Below are 22617 nucleotides of genomic sequence, written 5' to 3'. Positions count from 1 at the left end.
ACCAATTAATTGTTCCAATGGTCGCTGAATTTAGGTCCATGTCTTTGATTGGCTACTGAATTTTAAAATGTCTAGTTTTGGTCACTGAACTTAAGTTCATGTTTTTGATTGGCCATTGAATTTTAAAATGTCGAGTTTTGGCCACTGAACTTTGAAAAATTGTCGAGTTTTGACAACTGAACTTTGAACAATGTCGAGTTTTGATCACTGAACTTAGGTTCATGTGTTTTGTTACTCACTAAAATTTAAAATGTCGAGTTTCGGCCATTGAATTTTGAAAAATATTATACATTACTCACTGAATTTTGAAAAACGTTGTATATTATTAACTGCAAACTCTATATTTTTCATATTCCAAAGTTTAGTGGCCAAAATTTGACATTTTAAATTTCAGTAAGCAATCAAATACATGGACCTAAGTTCAGTGATAAAAACTCGACATTTTTCAAAGTTTAGTGGTCAAAATTCGACATTTTAAAATTCAGTGACCAATCAAAGACATAGACCTAAATTCAGTGATCAAAACTCGATATTTTTTAAAGTTTAGTGGCAAAATTTTGATATTTTAAATTTCAATGCCAATAAAAAATATGGACCTAACTTGAGTGACCATTGGAAAAATTAACTCAAATTTGACCTATAAGGTGCCGTTCCGGGCGGTGCTTCTGGAAGTCTCCCTCTCTCACGGTGGTCTAGAATGGAGAAAGTTCGATGCCAGAGAATCGGATGCGACGCCATGTTTACGGTGGATGATAACCCAGATGGTTCCTGTACTTTTCACGATGCCGTAATTACACTTCCCTCTCCCCCCCCCCCCCGGCCCAAAGTAGATTTATGCATTCTTGCCTGTATTCTTTTGTGTTCTGTATAATTTGTATTATGCGTTATATTGGAGACTGTTTCAGTTTTTTCAGAGGAATTTCAGTTGATAGGACTTAAGATTCAGCGAATTATGCACTCCTGCCTGTATTTCTCTGTATTCGGCATAAATTCAAAAGGCGTCTTCTTCTGCAAGACTATTCCTTGTGCCAAGTTGTTTTTCAACGACTTTCGAGAACTTGTCAGTTGATTAACATATAAATTTAGACAATAACTGTAATTGGATAGGCCACCACCGCTGCTGTGGCCGACCATGATCATAATAATAATGATGGTAACATCCCGTTAACCTCTCAAACCCTAGCTTAGTCTCTAACTTTGTGATCTCATCACTTAACTACCTTTGATTATTGATATACACCCAATTGATAAAATTCTCGAGTGAACTGAAGTAACCGCAGATCTTGGCCTTCTGATCAACCTCAGAGTTCTTCTTTTGGTGCCTACCTCTTTTCCCATGGATCAGAGGACATTGCGGCCAGTCAGTAAAATTGAATCCTCATTTTTTTTTTTAAAATCTCAGACTATCTCCTTTGCGAATCCATACCTTCACCAATCCAAATGTCGACATTACCCAGTGCCATGGTAGAAAAAATTTAACTGACCTCTACGGAAAGAGGGGGGTGGAGGAGATTTGCACATTTTTGTTTAATGTAATATGTGATGAGTTCCTCTCTTATCTGTTTATGTGCTTCGTGGGTGGAAAATGTGAGGGGCAAGAGCTACGAGTAGCAGCAAAGAACTTGCAGAGCCAGTTATTTATCGGTCTATTTTGGTGGGTTGGTTGGTCATAAGAATGATGACTACATTTAGAGCTCTATTATGGGTGGCAAGTTAGTGGTAATACTAATACGACAACAAACTAACCCCTGTTCCAAATATATGGGGTTGGGAACAAATCCATGCTTGTCGACTTGTTCATACATTTATTGGAAGTTGAATTTCTTAAGCGACCAAATGTTTAGCAACCATAATAGGCCATATTAGTCTACTCCCTCTAGCTTATTATACTGAGATTACATTACTATTATGGATGGAAGATTCTTTAGGTTTATGAAAGACATGTTTTAACACCTCAGTTGTCCGTCCTTAGATTTGACCTCATTCAATGCTACCTCCACTTGTTGGCTTAGATTCTCATTTTTTAGAATCAATTCTAGTAAATACTCACATATATCTTAGCATTATCATCTATGCTATGTTCAACTAATGGATATTTTGTCTTTTACCCATCCAACAATTAGTACCTAAAGAATAATAAATTAAAGAGGAGTGGGCCAATCATATGCGTTTGCATTTACTCAATGTTGATGCAATGTGTCACAATAACAGCAGAATTAGAACTATCTTGGAAGATGTTCAGATAGTTATATCATCAACATATTTTCTTGAAGAAAGTTTTGATTTGTCCTTAAATGGGTTTTTGCTATATATTGCAGGTTATGTGTCGATAACTATTTATTATCCTGAAGGATTTAATTATTGTTTGACACACCAAATTATGGTGTGGCCATTGCTTAACTCCCCATTCTCCTCTCAATATAATTTTTTTTTTTTTTTTTGGTAATAATCATTAATTTATTTATTTTTTCTCATGCATTGGTGCGGTTCACCTGCTGTGGAATTTTCTTCAGGGTGTAAGTGATGTATCCTTCGATTTATTCAAGAATTCCTAAATATTTTCAAAAGCTAATATCGAAATTTTGCTACATTTGCAGCCAATATTTCACGATGGGATGAAAGAATGGAGTTGTTGCAAGAAAAGAAGTCATGATTTCAGTTTATTTCTCGAAATTCCTGGGTATTCCAAGCTTGAATGTTTTATTAAACACTCTTACTGAAATATCGAGGTCAATTTTTGGTAGTATAGATAAGCATGATACAATTGTCAGCATTCTCGATTTTTGATTATCTGCGTGAAACTGTTCTACATGCTGCTGTAGCATTTGGGCACACCTCCTTGTTAGTATGATTTTCTTTAAAGGTAGTGAAGGCCCCTGAGCAGTAGATATTTGGTATTTTAGTTAGGATTTACTCAGAAGGGTATTTTACCTGTTTGGCATTAACTGATACCTGTATTAATAATATATTTACCTATTTGTTTTTCAAATTACTATCCAATCACTTTCAGAGAGGAATATCCTTGCATTTTTCCAATTATGTTCACTGTATTTCAATTATCCCTTACTTTTAACTCCATAAAAATAAAGAATGTGTTGCCAAAAAATTTAATCCTCAAGAAAGATGGTAATCCATTTTATTTTTTTAATGAATTTAATTTAACATTGTTACAGCTTATAATTGTCTACTTGTCAATAAAATCTTATTCTTCTATTTAACTGAAGTTGTAAGACAGGAAAGCACACGACTGAGAAACCGGTGCTTGTAAAGGCAGCTGCACCTCCTAAGCAATCGGTTCTGGCTCCAACTCCTGCAACCAATTCATCATTGAAGGACACTTGTTTGAGGTGTCAACAAGGATTCTTCTGTTCTGATCATGGTATATCTATTCTAATTTTACTTTTTTGAGTTCCGATGGATACATTATTTTGTAGATAATTTGTTGCTGCCAACACATTCGAAAAAGCAAGTATGGCCCAGACAGAACAAATAATTTGATATCCACATGCGTTTTAGTCTCATCATGGTTGATATTCTTATTGGAGTCTTAACCTGAATCCTGATGTTCAGGTTCGCAAGTGAGAGAATTGAAACCGAAAGAGTCTAATACTGCTATAGACGCACCTTTTGAAAATAATCCAGATGCGCAGGACTCCCAACCGCCCCAAGCAAAGAAGATCATCGATGTAAACCAGCCTCAAGTTTGTAGAAATAAGGGATGTGGTAAATCTTTTAAAGAGAAGGATAATCATGATACTGCCTGCAGTTACCATCCTGGCCCAGCTGTTTTCCATGACCGGGTTCGAGGGGTGAGAATATACACATCTCCTGCTGCTGCTGCTGTTGCCCCCCCCCCCACAGCACTTTAATACAGTTTCTTCGTTACTTTGTTTCTTATAATCGGCTGAAGCTTCTTCTTTTTCTCGTTAACATTGCAGTGGAAATGCTGTGACGTTCATGTTAAAGAATTTGATGAATTCATGAGCATTCCACCGTGCACCAAGGGATGGCACAATGCCGATCCAGTATCTTAACAGCAACGTGAAACTTCCCGCGTTTTCTTTTTTTCCTCATCAAGTTTAATGATTTGGTGTAATGGGATATCTTCCTGCTCTTTGTCATCATTATCCTTCCTCAATGCTTTAACCTCGTCTTTGATGAGACTTGAGAATGTGGTCACTTGGATTGATTTTTAATATAACCAGCTTTCACCAGAAGAATGGATTTAAGAGGGCGATACAATGTTGAACCAGAATTAGTCGTCCCATGTTTGTCCCTCTCATTTACTTTCTGAGAGGTCTTTCGTGCTTTGCTCATCTTATATTGTAAGTTTTTAGTGCTTCAATGACACAAATTGGGTTCAAACGATTGCCTCAAAGCAACCCATTGAACTGAGTGGGTCGATAATAACCCAACCTCTGTCTTGGCTCGTCCATTCCATGGTCGAGGGGATAAAGGGCATGTTGTTCGCCTTCAGGTGTCGAGGTGGTGTGGGGTGCCCACATGATCCTTTTGATAGGGCGAAAATCCTTTTAACACCATTATACTTGGGGAAAGACATTTTCTCAATTTGACAAGTTGAGGGACAGTTACATTCCTTGAAGAGCTAAGTTTAGATGGGAAATTTATTGAAGCAATATACCTAAAATTATTGTAGATAAATTTTAAAAGCCAAGAGAATTGTGTTATATTTACAAACATCAGCAACAAGGTAACCAATGGTCACGGGTCGATCATTGGTGTTGGCATTTAATGGTGTCTGACCGTGTAGGTAACATATAGGTAGATAAAGAGGTGAAAAAGATCTATTAACAGTCAATCATGTTATACATTTAGATGAAACATGTGTCGATGCATGATTTGACAGTTTGAAAAATTAAAATAATAATATCCAATCATTTTCTGATACATCAGTCAGCCTTTTCTCTCCCCGTATTTAAATCTGGACAAGCGACTATTCATTAACAACAATCATGCTACACATCTATAAATACCGAGTAACCCAAAAAAATCAACTTTCACAAGTACTAATTCTATTAACTTGTCCGTCAAACCTCAGAAAAGTATTTATCTAGTAACTTTTCAACAGGAATAATTGTAAATTGACGAAATATTTGGATAATAGATAAATAAATAAATAAATAATTAAAACACTTTGATCATTGTTTTGAAAAAAAAAATAGAGTTTAAATAGTAATTTTTTTCGAAAAATATGAGGTTAAAAGGAAAAAAAATATTTTGATTAACGTGTAAAATATTTTATTATATAAATATATTATTAGTAGACTGTAAGAAGGGCTAAAGAAACCAACCAGAAACACCACTATCACACCACCACAACTGCTAACAAACACTCGTATCTCACAGCATCCCACCACAACCACCGCCACCACTTCCACAACCAACATTACAGCCACATCCCCTCCCAAAACCACCAACAATCAGATCCTACTACCAACATCAGCACCAAAACGATGGCCAAGATCTGAAAATACAACCAACAAAACCCCAAAATCACAACCTACAAATCGAAAAGCGAAAGAGGTAACACCCAAAATCACTACCTACTGAACATAGAAGAACGACGAGGTCATGAATTTGCTTCGACAACCAATTAGCGTCCAATTGTACGTCGCATCTACTTCGAGTGACAGCAATCATCACTACTCTTCTTGGTATCTACAGCGACGCCAGCGTTGTGAGCCATTGTGCAATGACGCTCACATGTTCGGAAGAGGTCGTCATTATGATGTCGTGGTCTTTGGCGACAGCAACTGCTCATGTGATGGAGAGGATAGAGAAACGGGAGGGGGAGAGAGAGAGAGACTGAGCGAAAGACGGGAGGGAGAGAGAGAATGAAGGATGGAGTGAAATGAATTTGAATTTTAGGGTTAGGGTTATATCGAATATTTGATTGGAAAAGTTGAGTCTATGATTTATGCACAGTGAACTTGAAAGTCCTGGGAGAATGTAATTTCCTCAAAAAACTATTTCAACGCCAAAAGCCCATCTTGCCGTACGAGCCAAAGTAAAATATCCACAAACTTCCAGAAACACAAACAAAAATCACTGCTCACGTGATCCTTATCTTCGTTGTAGACTCACTGACTACTCACGTGACACGTAACATGGACTCCGAACCCAAAACCCACGCAGAGCAGCATGTGGCTCATAGTACCCCTACAAGGAAGAGCAAAGCTAGACTTATAGAAAAAAAGGTATAGAACCTTTATAGAACACAGTCACACACACATTCTATGGTGGATGAATCATTTTTTTCGTAATATTTTAATATATGTGGGGTTCATCGGGCGTGAGGGTATGTAATCTGTCTGTGGAAAATAATTCTATATATTCGGAGAGTGTTTGATATCTATTTTGTTGGAAAATGAATTTTGAAACAGTAGATTGATGGAGAATGTGTGGATGAAAAATAAAGAAAAGTTATTAATTTACGTATAATATTATTTTAATAAAAAATGTGTGATTAAAAAAAAAATAAAGAAAAATACATTTTTGATAAAAATGGAAAACAAACGACGCCTCAGTTTTTTCTACAAGGATTATAGTTCAGGGCAGGGGTGAATTACTACTAGGCTCGCTAATACATAAAACGACACCGTTCCTCTAGCCGTCCGTCGCCGTCCATGTCAGCGTAGAACCTCCCAGAGCTGCCTTGCTCTTCATCATGATTTGCTGACGCGTGGATCGATTGAGCGCGTCCGCGTCTCAGCTAGGGCGAGCTCCATTGTGAAGCCTAACGACTCTCCGTATTACATTGGGTTAGCTAGGGTCCTGGAGGACCAATACGGCGAAACGAATAAACCGAATGGAATTATTCAGCTGGGATAGTCCGAAAATAGGATTCATGTTGGCATCTATTACTTATTGTTTATACTTATTTGAAATTCCGCATTTCTATGAATTGAATTCTGAATCTTTAATTTTTCCCCTTCTGAAGTTGTCTTTGGATTTTATTGAGGAATGGGTTTCCAATAATTTAAGTGGTTCAATGCTCGGAGAAGGAGACGATGATCTGAATATTCGTGTAATTGCAACCTACCAATCCTCGGATGGATTGATGGAGCTGAAAGTGGTATTTAACCTATCGATGTTATAATCTTCGACTAGAAATGTAAATAGCTCATAATAACTAAATTTGAAATGTTGATTAGGTAGTATAAGCCTGTAAAAGCTATTTCATTTTGCCATAATGTGACTCATGTTAAGAAAGATTTTGGCTTGGAGAAGAGCATGTTTAGCTAAGTTATTTATTTTGAAAGTAACTTGCTTATTTCCAATCTTGATTAATGAAAAGATATTTGTTTGAAACTTAGTTATATAAACTTCATGAACTTAGCCAAACATGCTCGTTAATATCACAAACGCTTATTGATCGGCAATTAGGCTACCTGAAGTTGATAGTTTGAGTGCCTGTGGGTTAATTGATTATACTGTTTTACCACAGAAATTTCTCTTAGTCGCGTTACATTTGGACAACTATGATGGATACTATAAATTAGTTCACGATGTTAGTTTCTAAATGGAGATCTTAATGCTATATTGTGAATGCATAAGTTAAACTTTGTGTGCATGTAGGAGCCTTAAAGAGAGGAACTGAAAAAGAAAGTTAATAGTTTCTTTTTTGAGAAACAAATAGTTAGTGATTTCACACGAGGTTTGCTTTTGCACTAAAATGCCAGACATCGTTCAGGTAGCAATTTCAAATCTTTCACATTTATCTCTTTGGGTTGAATGGGTGTGTTTATATGTGTATATAACCTTTTGGTGTTTCAAGAATCATTTATTTCCTTCTTTATTTTGCTCTATCAAATGAATTTTGCATTCATTGTACTGTAATAATTTGTATTCGCTACCACGATTTCTATGCGAATTCATAACCAACTATGTAACAGTTGCCTATGATCTATATTAAGATTGTTCAAATTCTGCAGGCCATGACAGGTTTTATGACAGAAGTTATGGGAAGAATGGTGTCATCTATCCCATCATTGACATCTGGTGCAACTTCTGTACTTGAGACACTCAGTTTTTGCTCAGCCGACCAAGGGAATGCATTCCTTGTTCCCACACCCTATTATCCTGGGTAATATGTATTACTTTTTTTCTACAATAGTGTACGGTGTATAATTTTTCTATTCTTTCATTTATGGATCGAGTTGTTTCTAATTCTGAGTTCATTTCTTCATTTGTTTTTTGTTTTCTTTCAGTTTGATTTTCTTCGGCGTTTCTCCTTTTTATGACTTTAAGCCTGGTGTAATTATATTATCAACCTGCAGTTTTGATAGGGACATGAGATGGTGGACTGGTATGAAGCTAATTCTTGTTCACCGTTGTAGCTGTGATGACTTCACCTTTAGTATAAAGGCTCTTGATCAAGCCTTATCAATGAAGAAAGCGAGGTCAAAAGGTCCGTGGAGTACTCATTTCAAAATTTTCTAATCCAGTTGGAAACCTGTTGTCGAGAGATGTGCTCTATGATCTCCTAGACTTCGATAGAGGGAACATAATGAAATATTTGTTCAATGTATGGCAACGAAGAGTTTGTAAGCATGACGGTGGTTCTCAATTCTTAAGATTCTGACAGGGATAGGGTTCACATATATGGGCTGTCCAAAGATTTCTTTCTTCCTGGATTCAGAGTTGGAGGTATATATTCCCTTCAATGAAAATGTTTTCGCTGCATCCAGGAAATTAGCGGCTTGTAGTTTCAATTCTTTCTAAAAATGTACCCAGGAATACACAAAGGCAGAGAGAGAATAAAGATGATGCATGATTTATTTGTAGAGGGTTTGAGAGAGGTGAATCCACAAAAAGCAGTGCACATTTATATTGCTGGATTGATTTGAGCATATTAATCAGCCCTTACAACGAGAAAGGAGAGGTTGAGCTCTGGAATAAACTCTTAAATGTAGCCAAGATTAGTGTAACTCCTGTGTCGCCCTGCCATTGTTTTGAACCTGGATTTTTCTGATGCTGTTTTTCAACGTTAAATGCAAGGGAGATTCCTTTAAAGTTGTTGAAACTTATCGAATCCATAAAGTTGTTGAAACTTTTAAAAGTTCTGCATAAAAAACGTTCTGGGTCTTGAATCATTGGAGCTAAATGGCCCGGCTATATACCATCGTTTAATTGTGATGACAATGTGTTTTGAGGATTTAAGGTGGCATCATCATTTTTTTAGTTGGAGTCACAATCCTGATATTATTGAAGTAATTTAAATCTTTTCGTTACATGCAGCAACTCGTAATAATTTAACATGCTCTAATTTCAGAATGGAATGAACTGGAGTTTGACTCCAATTAATTGCATGGAACAATAATCCAGAGTGCCAACTTTTCTACATCAGTTTTAGTTGCAGCTGCCTCTTCCACTTCCAATGTAATCTACTGATGCCGTTGCCAGGTCCAAAGATGCAGCAACCCAAGGCGTTCCCTTTCACAAGTTCCTGTCGAATGTAAGTTGCACTAATGAAAAGCTGTCTTTCAAAATTGAACTGCTGATTCAATCATTAGCGAAAATCAGGGAAGAATATAGTTACCATAGATGGCTGTTTATGGATTTTATTTGCTTTCCTTCTATAACTCATTCTTCGGCTCATCATTATCATCTCTCCAAGTGTCAGCAGTGGTCTTCTTACAAGACTGCCGTTGCTTTCACGTAGCAAATCTGTATTTTGTACATCTGCTGTGTGAGAGGTGTCCTTCTCTGAGCAGCCAACGTTGTCAACTAAACTCGTTCGAGGTGCTAGTAAAGGAAAGAGCCACTCCAAGAAAGAAGCCCCAGCCAGGCTTGTGGTTCCTGTTGCATAGCTGCTTGTACTAGTGTCTGTTTCTGGTGAACAGGGAGTTTGGATTTGCCCACCGTTGATTGTTGTCTGTGTAAATGAAGTTTCCTGCTCAGGAACTGCACCCGAAAGCGCTGCGCTTGATATCAGGCCATTGGCGAGGAGAGACGGAGCGGAGCTGAAGGAATCTCCTGTTATGAAACTGCACGTATCTATCTCTGAATCCAGCATTTGATCACCTTCTCTGTTATCTTCAACGTCTCCCTCGCTGCCACACCAATCTTCATCCTGACTGTCCGAGTAACTCGGAGGTGATGAGAAGTCGATGCTCAGTGTCTGTGGCGGTGCTGGTTCTGATTCTGGTAGTGACTGTGAGAAACATGGAAGTGGTTTTCCGGGCTTCTCTTCCCATCCAAAAGGAACAGATGCAACAAGCTTGACTGGCAGCGCAGCCGGCTTAATCGGACGAGCAGTTGGTTTCCAGTCTTTCTTGGGTGTTCCAGGTTTCTCTTCCCAAACAAATGGAACAGAAATTGGCTGTCTGTCTCTCGTCCTGTCAGAACTCTTACAAGGTACTATGCCTTCCATATGGGATTCTTGTCTATAGATCCACACTGCATAGAATCCTGCATATGTATGTGTGTATATATACGTGAATATAAGTGGATTAGCATCCAACTAAAACAGTCTATTTTGAAAATGAGGCTTACCTAATTTCTCATTTGAATAATAAGGCGGACTTGGTTTAATGGCCCTTTACCAACTGCGTCAAAATTACACTTTGAATTAAGAAATTTTTACCATAAAGCTTGCTCAGTGGAAGAAAAATTGTAGGAATATTTTTGCTTTATTCAACAACCCTTATGGTACAATCAATGGAATTTGAACCGTATTTGAGATTAATTTCGAGATTTTCAATATGGAAAAATTCGTTCAGATGGGATTTCACAAATGTTATCATGCAATATGGAAACAGGGGTTCTGATCTATTTTTGGTGTTGAGACAGAGCCTTGTTCAGTGTGAATGATGGACACAATATATATGTAAATTATTCTACAACAATTTGCCCATTTTATTTAATGTTAGTTTTATTTTTTTATTTTTTATTTTTGGCTGGCTAACCTTACTTTCTAGGTTAAAAATAAAAATAAAAAAGAAGAAGAAAAAAGGCTATTTACAAATTGTAACCCCTGAATTTCCGATTTTCATAAATTAAATTTTAAGAAATTTGATTTTTGACTCACAAATTTGAAGTTTATGCTCCTGTTTGGTTCAGATTTTAATTTGAATCAAAGTCAAACAATTAATATAAATCACATTTTTCATAAGTTTCACAATTTTTCAACTACACATTTCAAATCTACTAAAAATTTAATTTTAATCCCTACCAAACACTTTCTATAAGTTATATGAAATATTAATAATTAGGAATAATAATAAAAATGGAAGTTAATTTTTCAAGGATGATATGTACGTGTACACACACGAATATTAGAATTAAAAACACAGTGAAACTCATTTAATATATAATTTGTCATACATTGAATATGTTCCTACGATAGTAATTTCGTGAGCATAATTTCAAAAAAATTCTCAAAATTCATATTTTGGATATTTGTAGTTGAACATAGAAATAAATTGTTAATGAAAAATCATGGGGTGTGTCACTAGTTTTGTACCACAGTTTTGTAAAAATATTAAAAATAACAATTGTAGTTCAAGATCTCTTATAAAGACCTCAAATTGATTATGATGAAGATAATGTAGCTTGTACCGTACACCTCAAAGAATGTTATATCAAATGAGACACGAGAAAATACATTCTCCAAAATTCCACTATACACGAGTTTTAAAAGATTGATAATGTTGATGTTTAAAAACTTCGCTCAAGTAATAATGTGAATGACTTATTTACAAAAGCATCTTTAATGTCTACATTCGAAAAATTGGTACACGAGATACGGATGCATCGACTCAAAGATCTTTGGTTGTCAACATCAAGTAGAGTAATTATACTCTTTTTTCTTTGCTAAGGTTTTATCACCTTAGATTCTCTTGGCAAAGTTTTAACGAGATTGCAATTATTTTTATTACTCTAAAATATAGTTGTAATATTTTTTTCTCTCTCTTCCTTTTTTTTTTTTTTATATATATTTTTGACCCACTAAATTTTTATCAAATAAGGTTATAACAAGACACATTATTTAATGTATCATTCGAGGGGGTATTGTAAATTACAATTGGTGTGTGTTTGAGCCACATTATTTTTAAAAAATGTATTTTGAAATAATAGATTAATAGAGAATACGTGGTTAAAATATAAGAAAATTTTTTGTATAATATTATTTTATTGAAAAATGTGTGGTTGAAATGATGTCAAATTATTGTTTAAAAATGTATTTTTTTTCAAATAATGCGGCTCAAACAGGGTTTTAAGTAGTGAGTGGCAATTCTATCACTGTAGCCAAAGTTCTAAAATATGTAATGTGTAGCAATGCGTTTTGATCGAGTATGTGTTTTTTCAATTTTTAATACTATTTTAGATATTTGACTAATAAATAAATAAAATAATGCGTTTTTTGAACTATATATATATTACTTAAACTTTATACATATTCTTCAAATTTTCAAAAGAAAAAAAAATAGTATATTGCTTAAAATCATGAATATTACAATTAATTCGCAATTAATTCCTACAATTAGATTGACATAAACACCGACGTAAAAATTTGTAACTGGTCCAAAAAAAATTTTGATTTTTAATTTTTCTAAACGTCAATGCGTGCGCATTTTGGTACCTAAGCGTGCATATGCGATTAACCTTCAATTTTCAATAATACACACTTCTCTATTGACATCGCTAAAATCTCTTCTTTTTGTCTCTCTAACATTAATAATTTAGCCTTTGTTTGGGCTCTACTAAAAATAAATTTTTGGGAAAATTTATTTTAAAATAGTGATTTTTTTTTTTAAATGTAGAGTTAACAAATAAGGAAAATTTTGAATTTATGTATAATATCTTTTTATTCGAGAATGTGTGGTTAAAAAAAATAAAAAAAAATACCATTTTTTTCCCTAAAATGGAGCCCAAATAGAGGCTAAATATATTGAACAATTTTAGCTCATGTTTGGTTAATGTTTATAGATATTTATAATTCGTCAATTCAACCCACAAATATTATCCATGTATTTATTACTTATTTTTATTCATTTATAATTTAAATGGTTTATAAACAATTTTTAAACAAGTAAAATTTTTTCCCCCAAGTCCTCTAATATCAAATGCCTTATCAACATTCAAGTCAGACTACCAGAATGATTCAATACAAAATAAAGTACAATGATCAAAAAAGGAAAGATTTCCATACGATGAAAATTTTAGTCCTTGCCAAATATAAATTTGAACAAAGTCTCTGACCAATCCAAACCAATCAAAATTCGTCCCTTCAACGTTCTTGATTCATATTACCATATGTATTGTTGGAGGAATTTTGTGAATAGTGACGCCAAAATAAGTATAATGATGGTTTGTAAATCCGTGCCGAAAATTGGACAGAGTAACGGCAAAGAAAACACAAACAAGAAGAAGAAGAAAGTAAGGACAAAGCCGAGGCAAGAGTTGGACTCTTTGTCCTTAAGTCGAATTTGCCCCGCAACGGTGCTTACGGATTTCGGCAATCGACTCCCAAGATACAACGGCTATACTTTTGTTTGTAGCACTCCAAAACACAAGTACAACGAACCAAATTTAGGCTTATGTACTCCAAGGATGAAATTAAGGAAAATCAAAATAAATGAAATGATTTTGATTTTGGATAGAAGAGAGGATGAGAGATGTTTTTGCATATCAAATTGTGAGGAATAGGACACCCAAAGGGTCCTATTTATAGACCATGAAAGGGTGTGGACGAAATGCTTGAGGCCAAACCATGCACCCTTTCCAAACAATGCACTTTTGTGAAAAGGTGTCTATTTACTCAAAAAATCGGAATTGAATTTTGACGTGTGATCGCGCGGTTTACCAACCATGCGGTCGCACGGTCAAATATTTTGACCTGATTTTCGTCCTTTTTCGTAATTTCTCATTCATCCGATATTGGTTTTCGAAATGTCAAATATACCCTTCAATACATGCAGAGAAATCAAATTTCTCTTTCGGGGGTTATTTAAATCATTCGATGTCTTTACAATATAGTTCTCAAAATGAGTTTCGAGAGAATGTAAAACATTTATCAATTCGACTATTGTGCGCCCGAAGCGGCGAAGTGGCAAACAATTTTACCTAAACGGATTGAGTCGAGCTTTTGAGTATTTGGCCGAAGTCGATACGAAGTCACTTTAATCGATTTTCAATTATCGATTTATTTAACCAATATCCAACATGTATACATATATTTCCTATTCCGAGCCTACTAACCACCCAAAGCCCTCTATATATATACATGCACAATCTTCAGCCCTTCCATTCGAAAACTCCCAAATTCTATCATTCAAAATAGAAGAAGATCGGAACTGTTCAGCTGTTAGTCCGTACGTTACAGACGAGTCATCTGGTGAGGCAGAGATCGTAGCCGATAATGGATCAAACGCAAAGCTGCCAACAAGAAACTCTGCAACTCTGTAGCAGATGCCAGAAATTTTATGGAAGCCCACAAAATCATGGTCTGTGTTCAAAGTGCTATCAAGATTTTCTCAAAGAAAGGATAGCTAAATCTGCAGAAACAATATGCTTCAAGGAAACGTCTGCTTCCTCCTCCTTCAGCCCTTCAGTTTCAACGAATTCTTTAATCGATCCATTGGTCGATGCGACGAATTCTCTTACACTTAACAACGACGCTAATCCTCTTCCAATTGTAAACAACAGATGTAAATCTCGTAACAAGAAGGTTGGATTAACGGGTTTTGGTTGTAAATGTGGCGGAAGTTTTTGTGGGATGCATAGATATCCAGAGGCACATGCATGCAAGTTTGATTACAAGACTCCAGCTAGGGCTATTCTGATGAAGGAAAATCCAGTCTGTAAAGGAGATAGACTCATAGATAGGGCTTGATTAATTGATTTCGAAAAGATTCCTTGCAGACATTCTTGTTAAATTTGTTCATCCTAGGAAGTGGGAACATCGTTCTTTGTTTAGTTAATAATGGGATTGATTTCTTTCTATTGGCATGTATCATCTCTCTCAGATGTAAATTTGGAATGAAAAAAATACGTTACCAAATCGTGCTTTTCCTTTACTGGGAAAGGGCTGTAGTTCATTTTGACTTCTTTTCTTTTTGACTTGAAGAAGTTAAAGAAATTAAAAATATTTTGGGCTTAAAGATTTGGATTAATTTTGAAATTTTGTAGATTTATGGCATGGTTGATTGTTTCCTCTTACAACGCATCTTTCTGTAAATTTACAGCAAGTGCGTTTGTCTATAAATTTCTAACGTAACTCAATTGTTCATTTCACTGTAGATACAACATTTTTCATAAATATACATTCATCTGAGTTACTAAATATAACAATTGAAATCAAACTTAATTTATATAGATGTTGAAAATTACGGACTGAAGCGGTACTACCTGATTAGTAAATAAAAGAAAAGTATTATCTGACAGCATGAAAATAATAATCACAAAAGCACAAGATTTGCGTAGTTAATATCGAATCCGTAAAGTTGTTGAAACTTATCGAATCCGTAAAGTTGTTGAAACTTTTAAAAGTTCTGCATAAAAAACGTTCTGGGTCTTGAATCATTGGAGCTAAATGGCCCGGCTATATACCATCGCTTAATTGTGATGACAATGTGTTTTGAGGATTTAAGGTGGCATCATCATTGTTTTAGTTGGAGTCACAATCCTGATATTATTGAAGTAATTTAAATCTTTTCGTTACATGCAGAAACTCGTAATAATTTAACATGCTCTAATTTCAGAATGGAATGAACTGGAGTTTGACTCCAATTAATTGCATGGAACAATAAGCCAGAGTGCCAACTTTTCTACATCAGTTTTAGTTGCAGCTGCCTCTTCCACTTCCAATGTAATCTACTGATGCCGTTGCCAGGTCCAAAGATGCAGCAACCCAAGGCGTTCCCTTTCACAAGTTCCTGTCGAATGTAAGTTGCACCAATGAAAAGCTGTCTTTCAAAATTGAACTGCTGATTCAATCATTAGCGAAAATCAGGGAAGAATATAGTTACCATAGATGGCTGTTTATGGATTTTATTTGCTTTCCTTCTATAACTCATTCTTCGGCTCATCATTATCATCTCTCCAAGTGTCAGCAGTGGTCTTCTTACAAGACTGCCGTTGCTTTCACGTAGCAAATCTGTATTTTGTACATCTGCTGTGTGAGAGGTGACCTTCTCTGAGCAGCCAACGTTGTCAACTAAACTCGTTCGAGGTGCTAGTAGAGGAAAGAGCCACTCCAAGAAAGAAGCCCCACCCAGGCTTGTGGTTCCTGTTGCATAGCTGCTTGTACTAGTGTCTGTTTCTGGTGAACAGGGAGTTTGGATTTGCCCACCGTTGATTGTTGTCTGTGTAAATGAAGTTTCCTGCTCAGGAACTGCACCCGAAAGCGCTGCGCTTGATATCAGGCCATTGGCGAGGAGAGACGGAGCGGAGCTGAAGGAATCTCCTGTTATGAAACTGCACGTATCTATCTCTGAATCCAGCATTTGATCACCTTCTCTGTTATCTTCAACGTCTCCCTCGCTGCCACACCAATCTTCATCCTGACTATCCGAGTAACTCGGAGGTGATGAGAAGTCGATGCTCATTGTCTGTGGCGGTGCTGGTTCTGATTCTGGTAGCGACTGTGAGAAACATGGAAGTGGTTTTCCGGGCTTCTCTTCCCATCCAAAAGGAACAGATGCAACAAGCTTGACTGGCAGCGCAGCCGGCTTAATCGGACGAGCAGTTGGTTTCCAGTCTTTCTTGGGTGTTCCAGGTTTCTCTTCCCAAACAAATGGAACAGAAATTGGCTGTCTGTCTCTCTTCCTGTCAGAACTCTTACAAGGTACTAAGCCTTCCATATGGGATTCTTGTCTATAGATCCACACTGCATAGAATCCTGCATATGTATGTGTGTATATATACGTGAATATAAGTGGATTAGTATCCAACTAAAACACTGTCTATTTTGAAAATTAGGCTTACCTAATTCCTCATTTGAATAATAAGGCGGACTTGGTTTAATGGCCCTTTACCAACTGCGTCAAAATTACACTTTGAATTAAGAAATTTTTACCATAAAACTTGCTGAGTGGAAGAAAAATTGGAGGAATATTTTTGCTTTATTCAACAACCCTTATGATAGGAATCAATGGAATTCGAACCGTATTTGAGATTAATTTCGAGATTTTCAATATGGAAAAATTCGTTCAGATGGGATTTCACAAATGTTATCATGCAATATGGAAAAAGGGGTTCTTATCTATTTTTGGTTTTGAGACAGCCTTGTTAGGCGTGAATTATGGACACAATATATATGTAAATTATTATACAACAATTTGCCTATTTTATTTAATTTTAGTTTTATTCTTTTATTTTTTATTTTTGGCTGGCTAACCTTACTTTCTAGGTTAAAAAGAAAAAAGAAAAAAGGCTATTTACAAATTGTAACCCCTGAATTTCCGATTTTCATAAATTAAATTTTAAGAAATTTGATTTTTGACTCACAAATTTCAAGTTTATGCCCCTGTTTGGTCCAGATTTTAATTTGAGTTAAAGTCAAACAATCAATATTAATCACATCTTTCATAGGTTTCATAACTTTTCAACTACACATTTCAAATCTACTAAAAATTTAATTTTAGTCACTATCAAACACTTTCCATAGGTTATGTGAAATATTAATAATTAGGAATAATAATAAAAGTGGAAGTTAATTTTTCAAGGATGATATGTATGTGTACACACACAAATATATAATTTGTCATACATTGAATATGTTCCTACAATAGTAATTTCGTGAGCATAATTTCAAAAAAATACTCAAAACTCATATCTTGGATATTCATAGTTGAACATAGAAATAAATTGTTAATGAAAAATCATGGGATGTGTCACTAGTTTTGTACCACCAGTTTTGTAAAAATATTAAAAATAACAATCGTAGTTCAAGATTTCTTATAAAGACCGCGAATTGATTATGAGATAAATTGAGTGTGTATGATCAAGGAATATGATCATTTATATCCAAACACCATGCAGATTAGTTTTAGCAAAAGCTAGTCCAGCAATATTGTATAAGGATAATGTAGGTTGTTCCGTACACCTCAAAGAATCTTATATCAAATGAGACGTGGCAAAATATTTTGTAGAGCCAAGCAAGATATATAACTAGGAAGATTGATAATGTTGATGTTTAAAAACTTCGCTCAAGTAATAACGTGATTGACTTATTTACAAAAGCATCCTTAATGTCTACATTCAAAAAATTGGTACACAAGATAAGGATGCATCGACTCAAAGATCTTTGGTTGTCAACATCAAGGAGAGTAATTATACTCTTTTTTCTTTGCTTAGGTTTTATCACATTAGATTCTCTTGGCAAAGTTTTAAAAAGATTGCAATTATTTTTAATACTCTAAAATATAATTATAATATTTTATTTTTTTTTGACCCACCGAATTTTTATCACATAAGGTTATAACAAGACACATTGTTTAATGTATCATTTGAGGGGTATTATAAATTACGACCGGTGTGTGTTTGAGCCACATTATTTTTAAAAAATGTATTTTCAAATAATAGATTAATAGAGAATTTGTGGTTAAAATATAAGAAAAGGTTTTGTGTAATATTATTTTATTGAAGAATGTGTGGTTGAAATGATGTCAAATTATTGTTTAAGAATGTATTTTTTTTTTTATGTAATGCGGCTCAAACAGGGTTTTCAGTAGTGAATAGCAATTCTATCACTGTAGCCAAAGTTCTAAAATATGTAAGTGTAGCAATGCGTTTTGATTGAGTATGTGTGTTTTTTTCAATTTTTAATACTATTTTAAATATTCGACTCATAAATAAATAAAATAATTCAATTTTTGAACTATATATAGATTGCACAAAAGTATATATACTGTAATTACTTGAACTTTATACATATTCTTCAAAATTTCAAAAGAAAAAAAACAGTATATTGCTTAAAATCATGAATACTAGAATCATTTGGCAATTAATTCCTACAATTAGATTGACATAAACACCGACATAAAAATTTGTAACTGGTACAAAAAAATTTTGATTTTTAATTTTTCTAAACGTCAATGCATGCACATTTTGGTACCTAAGCGTGCATATGCGATTAACCTTCAATTTTCAATAATACACACTTGTCTATTGATTTTGCTAAAATCTCTTCTTTTTGTCTCTCTAACATTAATTATTTAGCCTTTGTTTGAGCTCTACTAAAAATAAATTTTCGGGAAAATGTATTTTAAAATAGTGATTTTTTTTTTAATGTGGAGTTAACAAATAAGGAAAATTTTGAATTTATGTATAATATTTTTTTATTGAAGAATGTATGGTTAAAAATAAAAAAAATAAAAAAAATACCATTCCCCCAGAATGTATGGTTAAAAATAAAAAATAAAAAAAAATACCATTTCCCCCCTAAAATTGAGCCCAAATAGAGGCTAAATATATTGAACAATTTTAGCTCATTTTTGGTTAATATTTATAGATATTTATAATTCGTCAATTCAACCCAGAAATATTATCCACGTATTTATCACTTATTTTTATTAATTTATAATTTGAATTGTTTATAAACACTTTTTAAGAAAGTAAAATTTTTCCCCCCAAGTCCTCCAATGTCAAATGCCTTATCAACATCCTCCATAAATTAACATTCAAGTCAAACTACCAGATCGATTTAATACAAAATAAAGTACAATGATAAAAAAAAAAAAAAAAAGGAAAGTTTTCCATACGATGTCAAACATAAATTTGAACAAAGTCTTTGACCAGGTTAGTTTTAAGAATTCTCTCTTCACTAAACGGAAATCCAATCCAATCAAAATTCGTTCCTTTAACGTTCTTGATTCATATTACCATATGTATACATATATTTCCTAATCCTAGTCTACTAACCACCCAGAGCCCTCTATATATACATGCACAATATTCAGCCTTTCCATAATTCCATTCAAAAACTCCCAAATTCTTTCATTCAAAATAGAAGAAGATCAGAACTGTTCAGTTGTTAGTCCGTACGTTACAGACGAGTCATCTGGTGAGGCAGAGATCGTAGCCGATAATGGATCAAACGCAAAGCTGCCAACAAGAAACTCTGCAACTCTGTAGCAGATGCCAGGAATTTTATGGAAGCCCACAAAATCATGGTCTGTGTTCAAATTGCTATCAAGATTTTCTCAAAGAAAGGATAGCTAAATCTGCAGAAACAATGTGCTTCAAGGAAACATCTGCTTCCTCCTCCTTCAGCCCTTCAGTTTCAATGAATTCTTTAATCGATCCATTGGTTGATGCGACGAATTCTCTTACACTTAACACCGAAACTAATCCTCCTAGAATTGTGAATAACAGATGTAAATCTTGTAACAAGAAGGTTGGATTGACGGGGTTTGGTTGTAAATGTGGGGGAAGTTTTTGTGGGATGCATAGATATCCAGAGGCACATGCATGCAAGTTTGATTACAAGACTCCAGCTAGGGCTATTCTGATGAAGGAAAATCCAGTCTGTAAAGGAGATAGACTCATAGATAGGGCTTGATTTCGAGAAGGTTCCTTGCAGACATTCTTGTTAAATTTGTTCATCCTAGGAAGTGGGAACATCGTTCTTTGTTTAGTTAATAATGGGATTGATTTCTTTCTATTGGCATGTATCATCTCTCTCAGTTGTAAATTTAGAATGAAAAAAAATACGTTACCGTATCTTTCTTTTCCTTTACTGGGAAAGGGCTGTAGTTCATTTTTACTTCTTTTCTTTTTTATTTGAAGAAGTTAAAGAAATTAACAATATTTTGGGCTTAAAGATTTGGTTTAATTTTGAAATTTTGTAGATTTATGATATGGTTGATTGTTTCCTCTTACAACGCATCTTTTTGTAAATTTACAGCAAGTGCGTTTGTCTATAAATTTCTAACGTAACTCAATTGTTCATTTAACTGTAGATACAAAATTTTTCATAAATATACATTCATCTGAGTTATTATATATAACAATTGAAATCAAATTTAATTCATATAGATGTTGAAGATTACGGACTGAAACGGTACTACCTGATTAGTAAATAAAAGAACAGTATTATCTGACAGCATGAAAATAATAATCACAAAAGCACAAGATTTGCATAGTTAAAATATACCACAGGCAGAAGAGAAAAATTTATTAATATCAATAATGAAGGATTGCAAATTATTGTGTAGAATATAAAGATTTTTTTAGAGGTTTACTGCACATACATAGAGAGTAAAAAGAGCCTAAAATGTGGTGGAGTTCAACCTTAACAATTCCATACAATAATGGAGTGTTTGAGATGAAATAAGACTCAAAAACTGTCAAAAAATACGAACAGAGTTCGTCGCTTGGCTGCAATCTCATGGCTATCAAACGGTCACCTAGTGGACATCGAATGCTGAACCTTTTGTTCTGGCCGCTCGAGCAAGACCAAGTCGCGTAGCAAGCATCAATTCGCCGTTTCCATTCCCTTGCGTGATTTTTTCTTTTCCTATTATAAATTGGACTCCTTCAAGTGTTCTTCAAGTCCAACAGAAGTTCTGAAGTGCCAACATAACTCCCAAATTGAATCCTAACTAGAATTCATGAGTCGACATCAAATAGAATTCCAAATAGAATTTGTGCAATACCCTAATTCTAACAAATATCTGCCTTGCACCGAATTCCACTGCAATGAACAAAACTTCAGAAAACTCCACACATAGAGACAAATTCCACTACAAGGAATATAACTTAATTTTTCAATCAAAAAATTATCCCCCTCAAAATCCTCTAACAGAAATTTTTCTCCACCTTCTCCACAATGCCCAACTATTGCAAACTCAATAACTGAAAAATTCAACTAAATAAAATCCGAGCACTGCTCAACGGGAATATCTTGGGCATTAAAGTTGCTTGAATTATCTCCATGAGCTACAAAATCACTAGTAATTTAATAATTATCAAACATGAAATAAACATACTCTGTAACAAAATCAACATAAAATGCTTCTATAGAAGATTATTTGCTAGATTTAACATCTTTGACTGCACTTAAAACTTAAGCTACGAAATCAGTTTCAACATACCTTTGTGGAGGCCTAATATTTCTTCTGGATCTCTCTATAGCAACTGAATATAATGGCACCACTAGTGGTGACAACAAACCGACAATACCCAAAACTTTTGAACTCGATTGAAATGCATGCTTTAATATGGATCCTAAACTAAACTCCAATGGTATTGTACCAAACTCAAAATCCACTTGAGTCCCTAACTTCTACTAATTTATATCCAAATATTTTGTAGAGCCAAGCAAGATATATAACTAGGAACTCCTATATCCCTTTAGCACAACGCGAGAACCTTTACTAACATTCAGGACTCTACCCGCACAAGTGTACATGTACCCTTTTAAATTAAGAGTACTCAAAGAGATAAAATTTGTCTTCAACTTAGAAACGTTGCTCACATCAATAAGTGTCCTAATAGTCTCATCAAACATCTTAATTCTAACCTTTTCAATACCGGCAATCGTGCAAGGCGAATTATTTTTCATTACCACAGCACCTTTGGAATCTGTTTCATATGTTGAGAGCAAATTTCGATTAAGACACATATGAAAAGTGTAAGCTGTATCAA

At 34.6% G+C, this 22617-nt stretch overlaps 6 protein-coding genes across 6 annotated transcripts; 4 read left to right on the top strand and 2 right to left on the bottom strand.

Moving 5' to 3' along the window:
• The first annotated feature begins 645 nt into the window (after positions 1–645).
• Positions 646–4249, top strand: LOC111406076 (cysteine and histidine-rich domain-containing protein RAR1). Its single transcript, XM_023035274.1, has 6 exons — positions 646–787; positions 2514–2516; positions 2598–2680; positions 3225–3379; positions 3571–3809; positions 3939–4249. The coding sequence occupies exons 1-6, from the start codon at positions 698–700 to the stop codon at positions 4032–4034; spliced, it is 666 nt and encodes a 221-aa protein (XP_022891042.1). The 5' UTR covers positions 646–697; the 3' UTR covers positions 4035–4249.
• Positions 4250–6295: 2046 nt separating this feature from the next.
• Positions 6296–9919, top strand: LOC111406770 (probable aminotransferase ACS12). The gene is given in 10 exon segments (XM_023036148.1): positions 6296–6319; positions 6612–6688; positions 6690–6870; positions 6962–7096; positions 7956–8107; positions 8301–8405; positions 8407–8541; positions 8543–8670; positions 9296–9478; positions 9650–9919. Coding segments are annotated over 9 exon segments (969 nt in total). The 3' UTR covers positions 9328–9478; positions 9650–9919.
• Positions 9286–10790, bottom strand: LOC111406075. The gene is made up of 2 exons (XM_023035273.1): positions 9563–10790; positions 9286–9469 (listed from the first exon to the last, which is right to left on the bottom strand). The coding sequence occupies exons 1-2, from the start codon at positions 10394–10396 to the stop codon at positions 9362–9364; spliced, it is 942 nt and encodes a 313-aa protein (XP_022891041.1). The 5' UTR covers positions 10397–10790; the 3' UTR covers positions 9286–9361.
• A 3596-nt stretch (positions 10791–14386) lies between these two features.
• LOC111406769 (zinc finger A20 and AN1 domain-containing stress-associated protein 5-like) lies at positions 14387–14860 on the top strand. The gene has a single exon (XM_023036147.1). The coding sequence runs from the start codon at positions 14387–14389 to the stop codon at positions 14858–14860; it is 474 nt and encodes a 157-aa protein (XP_022891915.1).
• A 778-nt stretch (positions 14861–15638) lies between these two features.
• Positions 15639–17219, bottom strand: LOC111406074. Its single transcript, XM_023035272.1, has 2 exons — positions 15996–17219; positions 15639–15902 (listed from the first exon to the last, which is right to left on the bottom strand). The coding sequence occupies exons 1-2, from the start codon at positions 16827–16829 to the stop codon at positions 15795–15797; spliced, it is 942 nt and encodes a 313-aa protein (XP_022891040.1). The 5' UTR covers positions 16830–17219; the 3' UTR covers positions 15639–15794.
• Positions 17220–19725: 2506 nt separating this feature from the next.
• LOC111407035 (zinc finger A20 and AN1 domain-containing stress-associated protein 6-like) lies at positions 19726–20777 on the top strand. The gene has a single exon (XM_023036372.1). It carries the CDS (start codon positions 20057–20059, stop codon positions 20528–20530), a length of 474 nt encoding a protein of 157 aa, XP_022892140.1. The 5' UTR covers positions 19726–20056; the 3' UTR covers positions 20531–20777.
• Positions 20778–22617: the final 1840 nt, after the last annotated feature.

This window comes from Olea europaea, chromosome 12 (genome assembly GCF_002742605.1).
Source record: "Olea europaea var. sylvestris chromosome 12, O_europaea_v1, whole genome shotgun sequence".
Lineage (NCBI taxonomy): Eukaryota > Viridiplantae > Streptophyta > Magnoliopsida > Lamiales > Oleaceae > Olea > Olea europaea.
The sequence above is the reverse complement of the archived record's forward strand: the minus strand, read 5'-3'. Positions and strand labels throughout refer to the sequence as shown.